The sequence below is a fragment of the Drosophila willistoni genome, assembly GCF_018902025.1.
Source record: "Drosophila willistoni isolate 14030-0811.24 chromosome XL unlocalized genomic scaffold, UCI_dwil_1.1 Seg141, whole genome shotgun sequence".
Taxonomy (NCBI): Eukaryota; Metazoa; Arthropoda; class Insecta; order Diptera; family Drosophilidae; genus Drosophila; species Drosophila willistoni.
In genome coordinates, this window is record NW_025814052.1 from 2,422,936 (window position 1) to 2,437,078 (window position 14,143).

A 14,143-nucleotide genomic window follows, 5' to 3' on the forward strand; every position below is an offset into this window, starting at 1 on the left:
ATATATATACACATATATATATATAAACTGTAACTGTTTAACCTGTGCAGTAAAACATATTTTTTTTATTGTGTTCACCTGTTCCAATTGTCTATATGGAATCCAACTATAGTCACAAATTCAACATAAATCTGCCTGTAAGCTAAATAGCTAAATTATTTTACAACTATTTTGTTTTACCACATAAATGTATTTAAATAAGTATATAGTCTTTTTTTCTCGTGAATATCCTTTCCTTTCCTTTTTTCTTTTCTTTTTTGTTGTTGTATATTATCCGTGTGCTCTCCCATATTTTGTGGATAATGTCTGCCTATATACAGATAGATACATATATACAAACTAAGCCCACTATCCAAAAAAAAAAAGAAAAAGGAAGTATGAAAAAAGCCTTTTGGACAAAGGCGTGGAAGCGAGACAGCAGACGATTGCAGCAAGCGAGTCGGCGCGAGAGTAGTCGAGAAGTTCACAAATCCTGTCCGTGTATGTGTGTGTGTATCTGTGTGTGTGTGTGTGTTGGTGTGTGCGTGTTTGTGCAATCAATAGACCCCATTTAAGCGCCCCATGACAGTTTTTCAGCACTTTCCCCCCACCCAAACGAAAAACAAAGAAAAGAAAACACGTATTTTTTGCTATTCTCGTCACGTGGCTTTAAGATATTAGTGAGATCGAAAAACTATATCTAAATATACACATTGATTAGACATGTGTAGGTAGTTGGGAAAATTGGCAAGAAATATGTAGTTGTTAATGTATTGCCATAACAACTGTCTAAACATAAACATTCTCAACTTTGTTATGAGTATTGTTGTAATATATTTTGTACTCTATCTATTTATTTAACTCATGTTGCTAATAAATAGAGCTTAGTTAGTAGCTTTATAATTCAAAACATAACTTTTAAAGCTGCTTTAAAACTAGGGCTTTAGCTTAAAATTTAACTTTTAAGCCAGTCCAAAGTCTAGGGTTCATTCTAGGGAATATAATTTTATTAAAAATAATTTTTAGGATAATGAATTCGCATTTATATACATGTCCAAACGTTGACAACATTAACGTTCAGGATCTCTAGAGTTTTGACTATAAAATGCAGCAGGAAATTTGCGAAAATTAGAGAAACCAACAAGAACTGGTTAATATTCGAATCAGACTTTTCAAATATAATGTTCAGTAACCCTTCAAAAGGAAGAATGAATAAAATTTTTAACATTTTCAAATGTATTTGTCTAGATTTCGACCTTATTGAAGTTAATCAAAAATTGGGTTTTTAGCGGGGCTTCAGGTCAATAATAGATATGTCTATATAGTTTTTAATAAAAAAGGGGTAAGTTTTGTTGAAAGTCGTATAAACAATTGAGAGGCTACTTTGATACATAGGCGAATACATAGTGAAGGGCTAAAGTCGAAATTTTTGGAGTGGAAATCGAAAATATATCAGTTTCGAAAATTACTTTTGCATAGGGGAAATTCCGTAGCTTCACTTCCCCTCTATTATGTAGAAATAACTCCTATTCTTGGGCTTATATTAAGAGATAAACTGAACTAAATTTATGATCTAAATGGCCAAATATTTTTGTTTTAAAGTAGGTATTCAAAAAAAAAGTCGTTAACTCCATTTGGTTCTAGTTCAGTAAAATTTAAGAATTTCTTCAAAACTCATAAGCTTCTAAGATATATAAGTTCACCTCTTGAACTGATATAACTTAGCTATACAGGACCATTTTCCACTCCCCTCATTTGAATACCTTTTTTTAACCACTTATAGAATTCCATGATACTGTCAGGTGTTTGTGTCTTTCATTTCGAATTCTTTACAATTTCCTTCTTTTAATTGTTCCAAGTGCATCTTGTTGTGTTTGCCTTCTCAAGCGTTTTCCTGACCCACCTCAAGGCCTTTGGGACAACGACATACATATCAAAATTGGGTCACACAGCCAGATATTGGCATAAAAGTGTCAATTACACAGACTTTTTTGTTGTTGTTTTTTTCCTTCTTTTACTTTTTCTTTTCATACACACACACACACACACACAAAACCACACCACAAACGTACATACACACAAACTCTCCGAGTTGCATAAGCATGTTTGTTCTTATGCATGCATGGGGAAGATAGCTAGGGAAGGGGAAGAGAAGGAGGAGAAGGTGTATGGGAGGAGTAGGAGGGGTAGGTGGGTATTATGCACTGACACGCCATGCTGTGCAATTAAAAGGCGTTGCCGGTGTGCCATGTGCCACCTCTTTTACCCCCTTAGCCTTGATTTTTCTTCTCCATCTTCTTATCCTTCGGTTTCTATCCAAATGTGCTGAAGCTTCTTTTGTTTTGCTCTGCCTTTTGTCAGATGTTTACTCGGTTTCTTTCTCTCACTCCCTCTCTCTCGTTCTGTTCCGCTCTGACTTTTGCTCCTGTCAAGTGTTTTGTCACTTTTATTGTTGATTTTTGAGTGCTTTTTATTAGGTTTTTCTCTTCTTTGTTTTTGTATTGAAGGGTTCAACGAACTGAGCAAACAGCTGTTTGAGTTAAACAACAAACAGACTGCAAAAAGGACACGATCTCTAGCTAGCGAGAAAAGAAAAGGACATACACACACGCACGCACACATACACATTTATAGAAAACAAAACGAATAGAAGTATAAACACGTAAACATGTTCGTGTATCTGTGTAAGTGTTTGTATTTGTGTGTGTGTGTGTGTGTGTGTGTGTGTATACGCACACGCACATATACGCATAATCATAAGCCGGCAAGTTCAATGACCTTAGCCAGGACAGGACATGGCCGAGAGCGACCGCGAGAGAATGGGGAACAGGGACAGGGACAGCGAACCAGGAACAGGACATGCCGGTTCGTTTGTTTATTTTTCGCGTCAGGTTTTTACCCTATTTTTCCAATGCAGCCCCTTTTCAATATCTAAGCTGCACTACACACACACACACACACACACTCGCGGATACAGCGTCCAGGATCTATGAAGCCAGCAGCTCTCTTTCTCTCTCTCTCTCTCACTCTTTGTTTCTCTTACTTTCAACCCCTGAATTTCCATTTCCAATTGGATCAAAACAGAATTGCTAATTTAAATACCCTGTAGACAGGAGATAGAGAAAAATGTTGCCATATCATGGTCTTCCAAATATTGCATAATGATAAATAATTAACAGCCGATATATGTATGTACCTACATATATATTTAGATTTTCAGTCCTTGGCCCATTTTAAATAATACTTATATAATATATTTGACATACCTTAACACTAGGCCAAAAAGGAGAAATCCTGCGGAATATTCAAATTTAGGACATTTCTCGCTTTTAAATTGAAGTTGAGAGAAGTAGAGAAAAAGCAAATGAGGGATTTTGGGTTGCTAATCGTTGCTAATTAAAATTGTAGAGAGTTTTGAAAAGGTTTTCAAACTGTTGCAACATATGCTACAAATATTATCCTGAAGTGGTCTTTGGCTTACTTTGAGTAGATGAAAAGATTCCATAACCTTGGAATATTATAATGAATAGGCACTAGCTATATTTTTGAATCAGGAGAGTAGAAAAGTTGTTGATGTAGTGAGCCTTAGTTTCTCAAGGGTTCCAATTTAGCTCCATATATCAATCATTACTCTTTGCATTTCTCAGGCAGTGCCTGTTGGCTTCTTGTAAAATCTTAGCTTCTATAAAGAGTATGCATTAGTCGACCAATTGTATGCAAGTAATTTTGAACACAAAAATTGTCAGCAAAAATTTGCTGGCGCTTAAGCCGCATAATGAGATAGACTTTAAATTATATTACATATAAGTAACTAAATATGTATACTCATTGTCATACATATGAAAGAAGTGGAAACTTTACCTTGCCCAAATGCACAGACAAAGAGAGACAGAGAAGGAGAGTGAGACAGAGAGGGAAACATTTAATTAAATTCCAAGCCATTAAGCCAAGTTTTTTTGCTGACAAAAAGAAATTGAAATTGAACGCTGCTTGATGGACAAAAAATTTTTTGTTGAGGATTTTTCTTTTTTCTTTTTTTTTTTTGAACTGAACTGAGCTAAATTGTTTGTCTGTCTCGTTTCTAGGGGGTGGCATGACATGGCGTGGTGTGGGGGGTGGTGACGACAAAAGAGGGTGAATGTATGAGACTCGAAAATCGAGAACTCGAGTGTGAAACACGCTTATCACACAGTTTTCCCCTTGATGGCCCATTTCGATTATCTTGTCCACATTTTGAGCATTACCACTTTAATATATAGACTTAGTTCTCTTAGATATATGTACATATATCTACATATATTCATGATTTGGTAATAGTTTGTAATAATCCTTTCCATTTTCTTTTTTGTCATTGCAGATTGATTAAACAAAACGAGCGAGCAATCGAACAGCTATCATTTATCAGATGAAATTCAAATAAAAAAAAAAACAAAATCATTAAAAAATAAAACAAAAATAAACTAGGAATGAGAAATATTTAACTGCAGTTAAGCAAAATAAAACCAAACACCACCAAATAAAACCAACTACTATTAATTTAACAAAATATTTAAAGAGTAATCATATTTAAAAACCAACAACAAAACAAACAACAACAACAACAAAAAAACAACAACAACAAAATATATATACAACAAGATAAATAAATATATATATATATATATATTTAAAGACCATCTATATATATATATATATAATTGAAAAGCTAAGTTCCAAAAACTAAAACAAAACAAAAAAAAAACCAAAAAAACAGCGCAAATTAGTAATAATATATATAAAATTAAAAAACAAAACAAAAAAACATTGCTAACTTTTTGCATTTTTGCAATTTTATAAAAAAACAAAGAAAAAAAACGAAAAACAAACAAATAAAAAAAAAAAACGAAAACAAAACCAAACACATAAAAGAAAATAACACTTTACTCTAACTACACAAACAGGAAGAAAAAACAAAAACCAAAAAAGAAAAACCGAAAACATTAGCAAAATTTACTCTTTTATCTAAAAACAAAAACAAAAAAAAAACTTAACTAAAAAAAGAACATAATATTCAAAAATATAAATTCAATTTTAAACTTTTAGCAAAACAAAAAAACAAAACTGAAACCGAAACTGAAAACGGTATATATATATATATATACTTAAGAATATATGTATATATATATATATATATATTAAAATAAAATAAACCTAATTGAAATAAAAAACAAAAAAAAAACACTTTTTTTTCGCGATCGTAGTTGATCTAAAAACCCATGATATAAAAAATCAACTCCAAGGAAAACCGTAACGAAACGAAGATTTTTGCATTAAAACTTCAAAATTTTTGAACGGGACGTGTGCAAAGCGCAAAACCAAAACAAAGAAAAACCAAAAATATAATAACTTAAACTAAGTAAAGAAACGGGAAAGAAAGAAAATTAACTATTAAGCGTAACCGTAACCAAACAAGCAGTGAGATTAATTACTAAGCACAACAACCAAACAACCAAACAAACAAAACAAGTCGGAAGAAGCAAATCGAGTGTAAATCCTCCACCAAAACCCATCTACCCACACACACTCACACTCACACACATCCACACATATACACATTATATATATATCTAGAGATATATATATATATTACAAACCGCATAAACATGACCAACGCCATGGATATCGTTAAGAACGGCAGTGCCAATGGCTCTGTGGATGGCAGCAATGATGAGTCGCGCACCAATTTGATAGTCAACTATCTGCCACAAACCATGACGCAAGAGGAGATGCGATCGCTCTTCTCCAGCATTGGTGAGTTGGAGAGTTGCAAACTGGTGCGTGATAAAGTCTCAGGTAATTTGGGTAAATATTGACCAATATTCTATGAGTAAATCTAACATTTCTATTCATTCAATGTTGTTAACCAAAGTAGAAACTATCTTGGACTATGCAGAAGTTTATATACCCTTGCACTCTTTGATTGATTTGAAAAACATACCTATAACTTTTAAATAATCTCTCTCTCTCTCTCTCTCTCTTCGGTTATTTGGCTTCTCTTATAAAAGGTTTAGGTTATAGTTGTCTGTTCTTAATAGATGCAATACATATATATATATACGTCTTACAATTAGAAGAATTTTTTTCTGCAAAAAGTAAGTCATCTAGGACTTCTTTTCCATTGACAGTTTTCAATCCTGAACAGCCGATTTGTGCCCCACCATCTTCTTCTTATTAAACACGAGTTTCGTTTTTAATTGTTGGTTAATTAAGCCCAAAGTTTAATAGTTGAATTTCCTTGTTAGGTGTAAAGAATTTCAACAAATGTTCAATATTTATTGTAATGATGGGATTTGGGTAACTCGAGTACTTTATCTACCTTATGGTATTAAAAATCTTGGATAGCAACTAAATGTCTGTGAGAATGATTGAAACAGACGGACTAGGTATATCGACTTGGCTCCATATGAGCTAAGTAAGAATACACATAGATCGGAAACACCTCTTTTTATCCTTCAGATCAATTTTCTAATAACTCCTGCAAGGGTATAGTTCTTCTTAGTTATTCTTTCTGTACACATTTCATTGATTATTTTGTCAACTCTCATGATACGAGAGCTTTCAAATAATATACTTATCAAAATCATACAATTATAATATTGTAATTATTATATAATTGATATAATATTTTACATAAATGAGAGCGAAAAGCATTTTTGTTTATAATCAAAGAGAATGCCAAATCTGTTGTATATATGTATTGTATATAATATTTGTTTTTTGCCTATCCTATGTATTATTTTCTATACTTTTTTAGTTAGGAATAATAAATGATAAACTTGATGCCCCTTGAAGTATGCAATGAACATAAAGAACGTTTTAAATTGTCAAATAACTTAAAATTAATAACAATTTATGCCCTTTGCATACTTTAGGGGACATTTCATATCCCTTGACATCGTTTTTTATATGTATTGATGTTATGTGTTTCTGTTTTAGTTGAATTTCGTGAAATTTATGTAATAATTTCTCTATTATATATACATTTGCAGTCTTGCCAGCATCGTTAACTGCACTCAATCCGGCTCTGCAGCAAGGTATGCCAATTAAGATTAGAATCAAGATCATTTAAAATACATTTCGATACGTTTCGATTTATAGGCCAAAGTCTGGGCTATGGCTTTGTTAACTATGTACGCGCCGAGGATGCTGAGAAGGCTGTGAACACCCTGAACGGTTTGCGTTTGCAGAATAAGGTTATTAAAGTATCATACGCCCGTCCAAGTTCAGAATCTATAAAGGGTGCTAATTTATATGTATCGGGTCTTCCGAAAAATCTATCACAACCAGACTTGGAGGGAATGTTTGCATCGTTTGGCAAAATAATTACATCTCGTATACTCTGTGATAATATTTCTGGTTAGTATATGAAACTAATTTCTACTACTAATAAGAATTGATCATTGATTTATTCATTTAGGTCTATCGAAGGGTGTCGGTTTTATACGTTTCGATCAACGCAACGAAGCTGAACGCGCCATCCAAGAATTGAATGGAAAAACTCCTAAGGGCTATGCCGAACCGATAACAGTCAAATTTGCCAATAATCCAAGCAATAGCGCCAAAGCTCAGATAGCCCCACCATTGACCGCATACCTGACGCCACAGGCGGCAGCGGCCACACGTCGTCTAGCCGGAGCTCTGCCATCCGCTGGACGTATTAGGTTTGTACTGCATTCCCCGAATCCCCTACCACCCTCGCCCTCGCCATCTATTACCCCATTTTACCCATTCGATTTGTTGAATCTGACCCCGTCTATCCCTTTTGGAAGCAACAGCAGACCAAAGACACACATTTGCGGTTTGTCTGTTTCACTTTAATTACCAATAGAGGAGAAGTCCGAATTGATTGTCCATTGGTTAATTGGTTGGGTTTCGGTCTGTGTTCGCCATGCCAAATGTCAGCGTTGGATCTATGGAGTGCTAAATGCTCCCCTAAAGTATGCAAAGGACACTTTGGGGGACCAATTTTTTGCTCATTTTATCATCCTAGATCCTAGATCTTGGCACAATATCTTACACTCCAATTGTAGTTTCAATTATTTTGTTCATTTCAATACCATTCGAAAATGAATATTTGAAATATATACATATATCACGTATGTATATACATATATATTCCTCGTCTCGCCGTATAAATTCTATGTTTTATGTTCAATATTGGGTTCAAGAATTATTATGTACTTAACACTTAATTTTCTATTTCCTACCTTCTTATGTGGCCATATATTTCGGTTCTTCTTTTCTTTCTTTTTTTCTTTGACAAATTCTCTCATCATTTTTAGCATTGGAAAAAGTCCCATGTTAGCGATTAACAAGGGCTTACAAAGGTGAATTTTCCGATTTATTCATTTTCTTACACATCTAATTACTATACTCAATTGTCATTGATTTGATTTTTTTTTTTGATTTTACTTTTTGTTACAATCACCAATATAAATAAATAAAATGACAAAAAACAAAAAAAAAACAAAAATGCCAAAATTCGTTACAAAAAGTAAAAATATTCGAGTCGACATTAATTCGACTATTATATACCTGTTGCTCAGTCTGACAGATATAATTGATCAATAAATTTTTAAATAAGACTGTCATTCCGATAGAAAAATATTTAAAGGATCGATTTGGAAATGTAAAATTAAGTGAAATGTATTAAGCTAATTTTGCCATAGGCATTTGATAATTCTTTTTAAATTCCTTTTCAAAAATTTTTAAAATTGCATTTTTCGTCCTTAAACTTGACGCCAAAATATATTCAGCATGAGTTCCGGGTATATATACCTATATATATATATATATATATATATATGTCATTAACTAAACTAAATGAACACTTTAATAATAAATGTTTAGACTTAAATGTTTGTGTGTATCTGTTATATATTTTCATACATAAACTTAAACATATTCTTTTCTCACACATTATTGTATTATTCTCACTTAATTCTATAATTTTCATTTGAAATTTCAATTGAGATTTTCTTTGATTTCATTTAATTTGAAATAAAACTTATATTTATATTTAATATTGTTTACCAAAGATGGATCTAGGAATGGAAATTGACTTAAAATATGCTCCCTAAAGTATGCAGTACTGATTATTTGATTTGACTAATTGCGATTTATCATATTTTTAAATGCCATCAAAGACTTTTAAATTACAATAAATATGTATAGTTGATTTTTTGACAAAAAATCATCACAATATTTTTGGAAAATCGACCAAAAACTAAGTTCTCGAGGTTTTAATATAGATTGAGAGACATTATTCGAACGTCAAATCGCAAAAATTAAAATTAGAGCTTCAGATTGTTTGCAGTTTTTTTTTTGGAATTTTTGTCTCACTTAAAATTTGGCAAAGTTACAAATTCAGATTAAAGTTTTTGTGAATTTTTTTTCAATTTATTAAATTAAATTTAAGTCAATTTACCTACTGTATTTCGCTAGTCCTGCCAAATGGCAGAGTGTTTTGCTTTCGAAACCCATTTTAAGCCAAAAAGTGTGTATCTATTGCATAGTTTAGGGGGCAAAATTTGCACTACTTCACTTCTGTAGATTCTCCTTTGCATTGTTTACTTAAATTTGATCGATTTTGCCAAAAACCACGAGGTTGATTCGGTTTAAGATCAAACATTTCTAATTTTACGCAATTCAAAAATCTTAAAAATTTGTGGCATGCTCAAAGAATTTGAATTTAGTAACACATTCAACTACAAATATATGTGAATTATTATTAAATACTTTTTCTCTTGATTTTTTTATATTAACATTTAGTTTTTTCTCTCTTCATTTGTGTTTTTTTTGTGGTTTTATTCTTTTTGGGAAGAGCAGGAACGATTACATTTTTGTGCTTAATAGCAATCCAAATTAGGCAGACAAATGTTTAAAATTTAAATCGAAAATTGAAAATTGGCAGCACAGTGTAATGGTGGCCAGCTGACCACGCCCATGTCCAAACCCATAACCCATCGCTTTCCCTCACACGATCATACATATATATATACATACATATATATATTTTGAGCATGTAACAAATCAAAAAAAAAAACAAAAAAAAAGTACATATTTAAAAAACATAGAATTAAATTTAGTTTTTGTTAACTAAGTGTTTAATATTCATGAAAGGAAACACACACCGAATGACACAAACACACACTCACTTACACACACACACACACACACACACACAGAGCAACACTTTCAAATATCACTTAAAACATTTATACATATTCTTTTTATATAATTTTCTATTGATGTACCATAATGAAACCGAAACCAAATCCTCAATTGTAATAATCTTTAACCAAGACAAATTGTGCAACAAAAAATAATGATGAATTATCGTAATATATACAACATTTATCCACATATACTTACATATATATTTACATACAACTAAATTAACAGATACTCCCCGCTGGCTGGTGATCTATTGGCCAATTCCATATTGCCCGGCAATGCCATGACTGGATCCGGTTGGTGTATATTCGTCTATAATCTGGCCCCCGAGACCGAAGAGAATGTGCTATGGCAGCTATTTGGACCCTTCGGAGCCGTCCAGTCGGTTAAGGTGATACGGGATCTGCAGACCAGCAAATGCAAGGGATTCGGCTTTGTCACCATGACCAACTACGATGAGGCTGTGGTGGCCATACAATCACTCAACGGCTATACTCTGGGCAATCGGGTGCTGCAGGTTAGCTTTAAGACTAACAAAACCAAAACTACTTAAGACAACCAAAAATCCAAAGAAAAAACCAAAACCAAAACTAAACCAAAAACCATAAACTTTAAAACTAAACTAAATGGATATGGCGAAAGCTACATCTAAATCTCTATATCTAACGCATACGGTTTGTGTTTCAATATATAAATATATATATGTATATACTATATATACTATATATATATATATATATATAAATATATATCTACTCTTTGATTTGGTCATGATAGGAAACTAAAGGCATCATATTACATACATATTACATAGCAACTACCATTACATACTGCCATTACACTGAGAGAAACTATATATTAGCAGTTAAAAGAGAGACAAATACTGCCGATGAGTCAGTGTGGCCAAGGTCATCGAGGAGGCTACACATAAATAAATTGGTCATGGCTTTGTTTTCTATGCTCGTTGTCTTATTCCAAGTTCAATTTTGGGCAGTGTAAAGTCAGTAACATTCACTTTTTGGCTCAGTAATAAATAAATTTTCTCAAAAATTTCTTTAAATTTCACTAAGATTTGAGATAAACAGGTGAAAAATCTGAGACACATTAGCAGAGAATACAGAATAAATTCCTCAACTGCAAATAGTTTCAAAAGAAAGGTAAACATTTTGATCTGGCTAGTTTTCACAACTTTAAGATCAAAACCGGTTAAGAATTACAACTAAACCTAAACTTGACTTTGTTTGTGAGCATTAGCCAAGTTATGGGCAAAATTTTCTCCAAGTGTATGTGTATTGTATTGGTTTGTCAGTGTGTATGTATGTAAGTACTTATGTTTGACTTGGTATTGCAATACGCGGGTTGACATGTTAGTCGAAATTGAATCTTAAATTAATATATACGTTTGATTGTATTAAAACATTTTGATTTGTACGCTAAATCAAATTTAATTATGATTACACTTAACGAAATCTTAGCAAAAATTAACTACTTTTTCTAATACCTACATGTATGTACTACAAGCGAAATTAATTACTTATAATTAAGTGTGAAAATTTATTTCATTTTGGATTTCATTTTCTTGTTTTTGCTTTCTCAAAAAACACCAACAAAAATTTTTGTTAAAAAAAAATAAACAAAACAAAGCTTAAAAGAGGCAAAAAAAAAAACAACCAACAAGTTTAGAACAAAACAAAAACCAAAAAAAAAAAACAAAATTAATAATAATAATAATAATAAAAAAACAAGAGACAAATGTCTATAAATTGACTAAGCAAACTACATAAGAAACCAAAAAAAAAAAAAAACAATTAATTTATTGAAAGGCAATGGGAAAATTTGCAAAAAGGTGCGTGAAAATCTCAAACACCACCGACACAAGGACTAAGGACCTACAAATACAAGAGGACATAAGGATGAAGAAGAAGAAAAAAACCACAAAATGAAAAAAATTTCCAAAAAAAGTCATATATTGTTCATTATTATTATAATTTTTTTTCCTTCGATTAAGATATAATTCAATTTCCTTATTCAAATATATATTTAATTAAACTGAATATTTAATATTACGTAACGAAATTATTTAATGTGTTTATTCATTTGACTAAATGCAAGCATAAAAGCAAAAACAAAACCAAAAAAAAAAAACAAAAACCAAAAAACAAAATATAATTACCACAATTTAAAAACAAAAAAACATATTGCTAATTTTATGAAAGAGGAAAGTAAATCTCTCAGCATAGACATACATAAGAGTAAATACACAAATACACACACACACACAAATATATATAGACATATATATATATATATATGAGAAAACGGAAAAGATCAAGAAGAGAAGAACAAACAACTTAAAGCACATATGAATGACGAACAAACGAAAGGTATTTAACAGGTGTCTTCCTCTTCCTCCCCCCCAAACGAGGTTTGCCATTCATTCTCCCGTTTCAAAATGGAAATCATTTGATTTTGATTTTGAGATTTTTTCGCAAAGTATTCAAACTCTTACATGATTATCAGATCAAAATCCTAAAGAGTGATCAAATTTCTACAACATTTAAAGGGCGAGGAGTGGAAGTGAAGAGAGACGAAAGGATGATCGTGTGGGAGGGGGAAGGGAGGGATATTCACCTCAGTATTTACTGTATTGTGCATTGCATTTTGTGTTCGTTTTGCATAAATTTACTTCAAATTTCATTAACTTATGTCTACTTAAATCAATTACCTAATTAATTGCATTCACTTAACCAATGTTATAATATTGTATCAACTTATATTTAATTAATTAATTATTAATTACGTATTTTACATTAATTTTATTCAAAAAAAAAAAAACAAACAACAAAACAAACAACAAAACAAACAACAACCAAAGCCGCATTAAACGATCCAAAAACAAGAACATGAATCGGTTTTTTGAACAAAATAAAAACGCAACAACAACAACAACATTGACATACAACAACACACACACACAACCACAGCCACACCCACACACACACACACACACACACACACCTACATACATACATACATATATAGAAACCTTATAATATATGTAATCTTTTTTTGTCGTCTAACTAAAAAGAGGAATAAAAAACAAAACCAAATACCAAAAAGCAAAAAAAAAACATCATACCCAAATATATTCAATATTTGTATGTCAAAAAATGATGCAAAAACAATTTGCAAAAAACAAAACAATGAAAAGCAAAATAAACAAAAAAAAAAAACAAATAAAAAAGACAAACAAACATAACTTATTATATTGTATTACCATTATATATTATTATGCCTACTTATTATTCCATTTTTATAATTACAACTTATTAAAATGCAACCAAAACAAAAAAAAAAAAAACAAATAATAAAAACCAAAAAACAACCGAACTCAAAATATATATTTATTATTAAATAAATGTGTGACTTATTCAAAAAAAAAAAAAAAAAAAAAATACAAAAAAAAACTATGCAAAAACCAAAAACTAAAACACAAAAAAAAAACGTTTGTTTTCTTTTTTAATCGTATTTTAAAAACATTAGAGTAAAAAGTTTCAGCAAATGCAGAATTTGTCTATTATATTTTGAATATTTGTTCACAAAAATCTAACTAACTAGCTGATGATATAACTAACTAATTAGTTACTTGGCTAATTACAAAAATACTTAATAAACAGCAGCACTCGCATTTTTACATAGTTCACATAAGCAGTGGCGGTTCTAAACAAGTCAAGTGAATGAAATTTGTCCCCAAAAGTATGCAACAAATGGGCAAATTGATTTCACAAACAATAAAAAACTAACTGGAAAACAATTTTTATTACTTAACCACATAGAATACAATTAAAAATCCCTTTATTAACTTCCAAAATCATATACTATTGCATACTTCAAGGGGCAAATATTCGTACTTTTACGCATTTAGCTTCGCCTTTGTTGATATCTACTC

The 14,143-nt window shown here is 31.3% G+C and overlaps 1 protein-coding gene across 4 annotated transcripts; it reads left to right on the forward strand.

The window, feature by feature from the left end:
- The first annotated feature begins 5,180 nt into the window (after positions 1–5,180).
- LOC6648583 (ELAV-like protein 2) lies at positions 5,181–10,888 on the forward strand. Of its 4 annotated transcripts, none has more exons than XM_023179238.2 (6): positions 5,181–5,820; positions 7,008–7,052; positions 7,117–7,374; positions 7,436–7,679; positions 8,301–8,345; positions 10,423–10,888. In XM_023179238.2, exons 1-6 carry the CDS (start codon positions 5,622–5,624, stop codon positions 10,745–10,747), a joined length of 1,116 nt encoding a protein of 371 aa, XP_023035006.1. In that variant the 5' UTR covers positions 5,181–5,621; the 3' UTR covers positions 10,748–10,888. The 4 variants fall into 4 exon arrangements, with proteins under 4 accessions (XP_023035006.1, XP_023035007.1, XP_015032690.1 ...); XM_023179239.2 differs by having other exon boundaries at positions 5,181–5,811; XM_015177204.3 differs by lacking the exon at positions 8,301–8,345 and having other exon boundaries at positions 5,182–5,820.
- Positions 10,889–14,143: the final 3,255 nt, after the last annotated feature.

Bases quoted from the DNA above. Each gene is read 5' to 3' on its own strand.
- LOC6648583 (XM_023179238.2), top strand. From the start codon at position 5,622: ATGACCAACGCCATGGATATCGTTAAGAACGGCAGTGCCAATGGCTCT. The intron at 7,375-7,435 runs GTTAGTATATGA...TTATTCATTTAG, and splicing joins ACTCTGTGATAATATTTCTG to GTCTATCGAAGGGTGTCGGT. The intron at 7,680-8,300 runs GTTTGTACTGCA...CATCATTTTTAG, and splicing joins CCATCCGCTGGACGTATTAG to CATTGGAAAAAGTCCCATGT.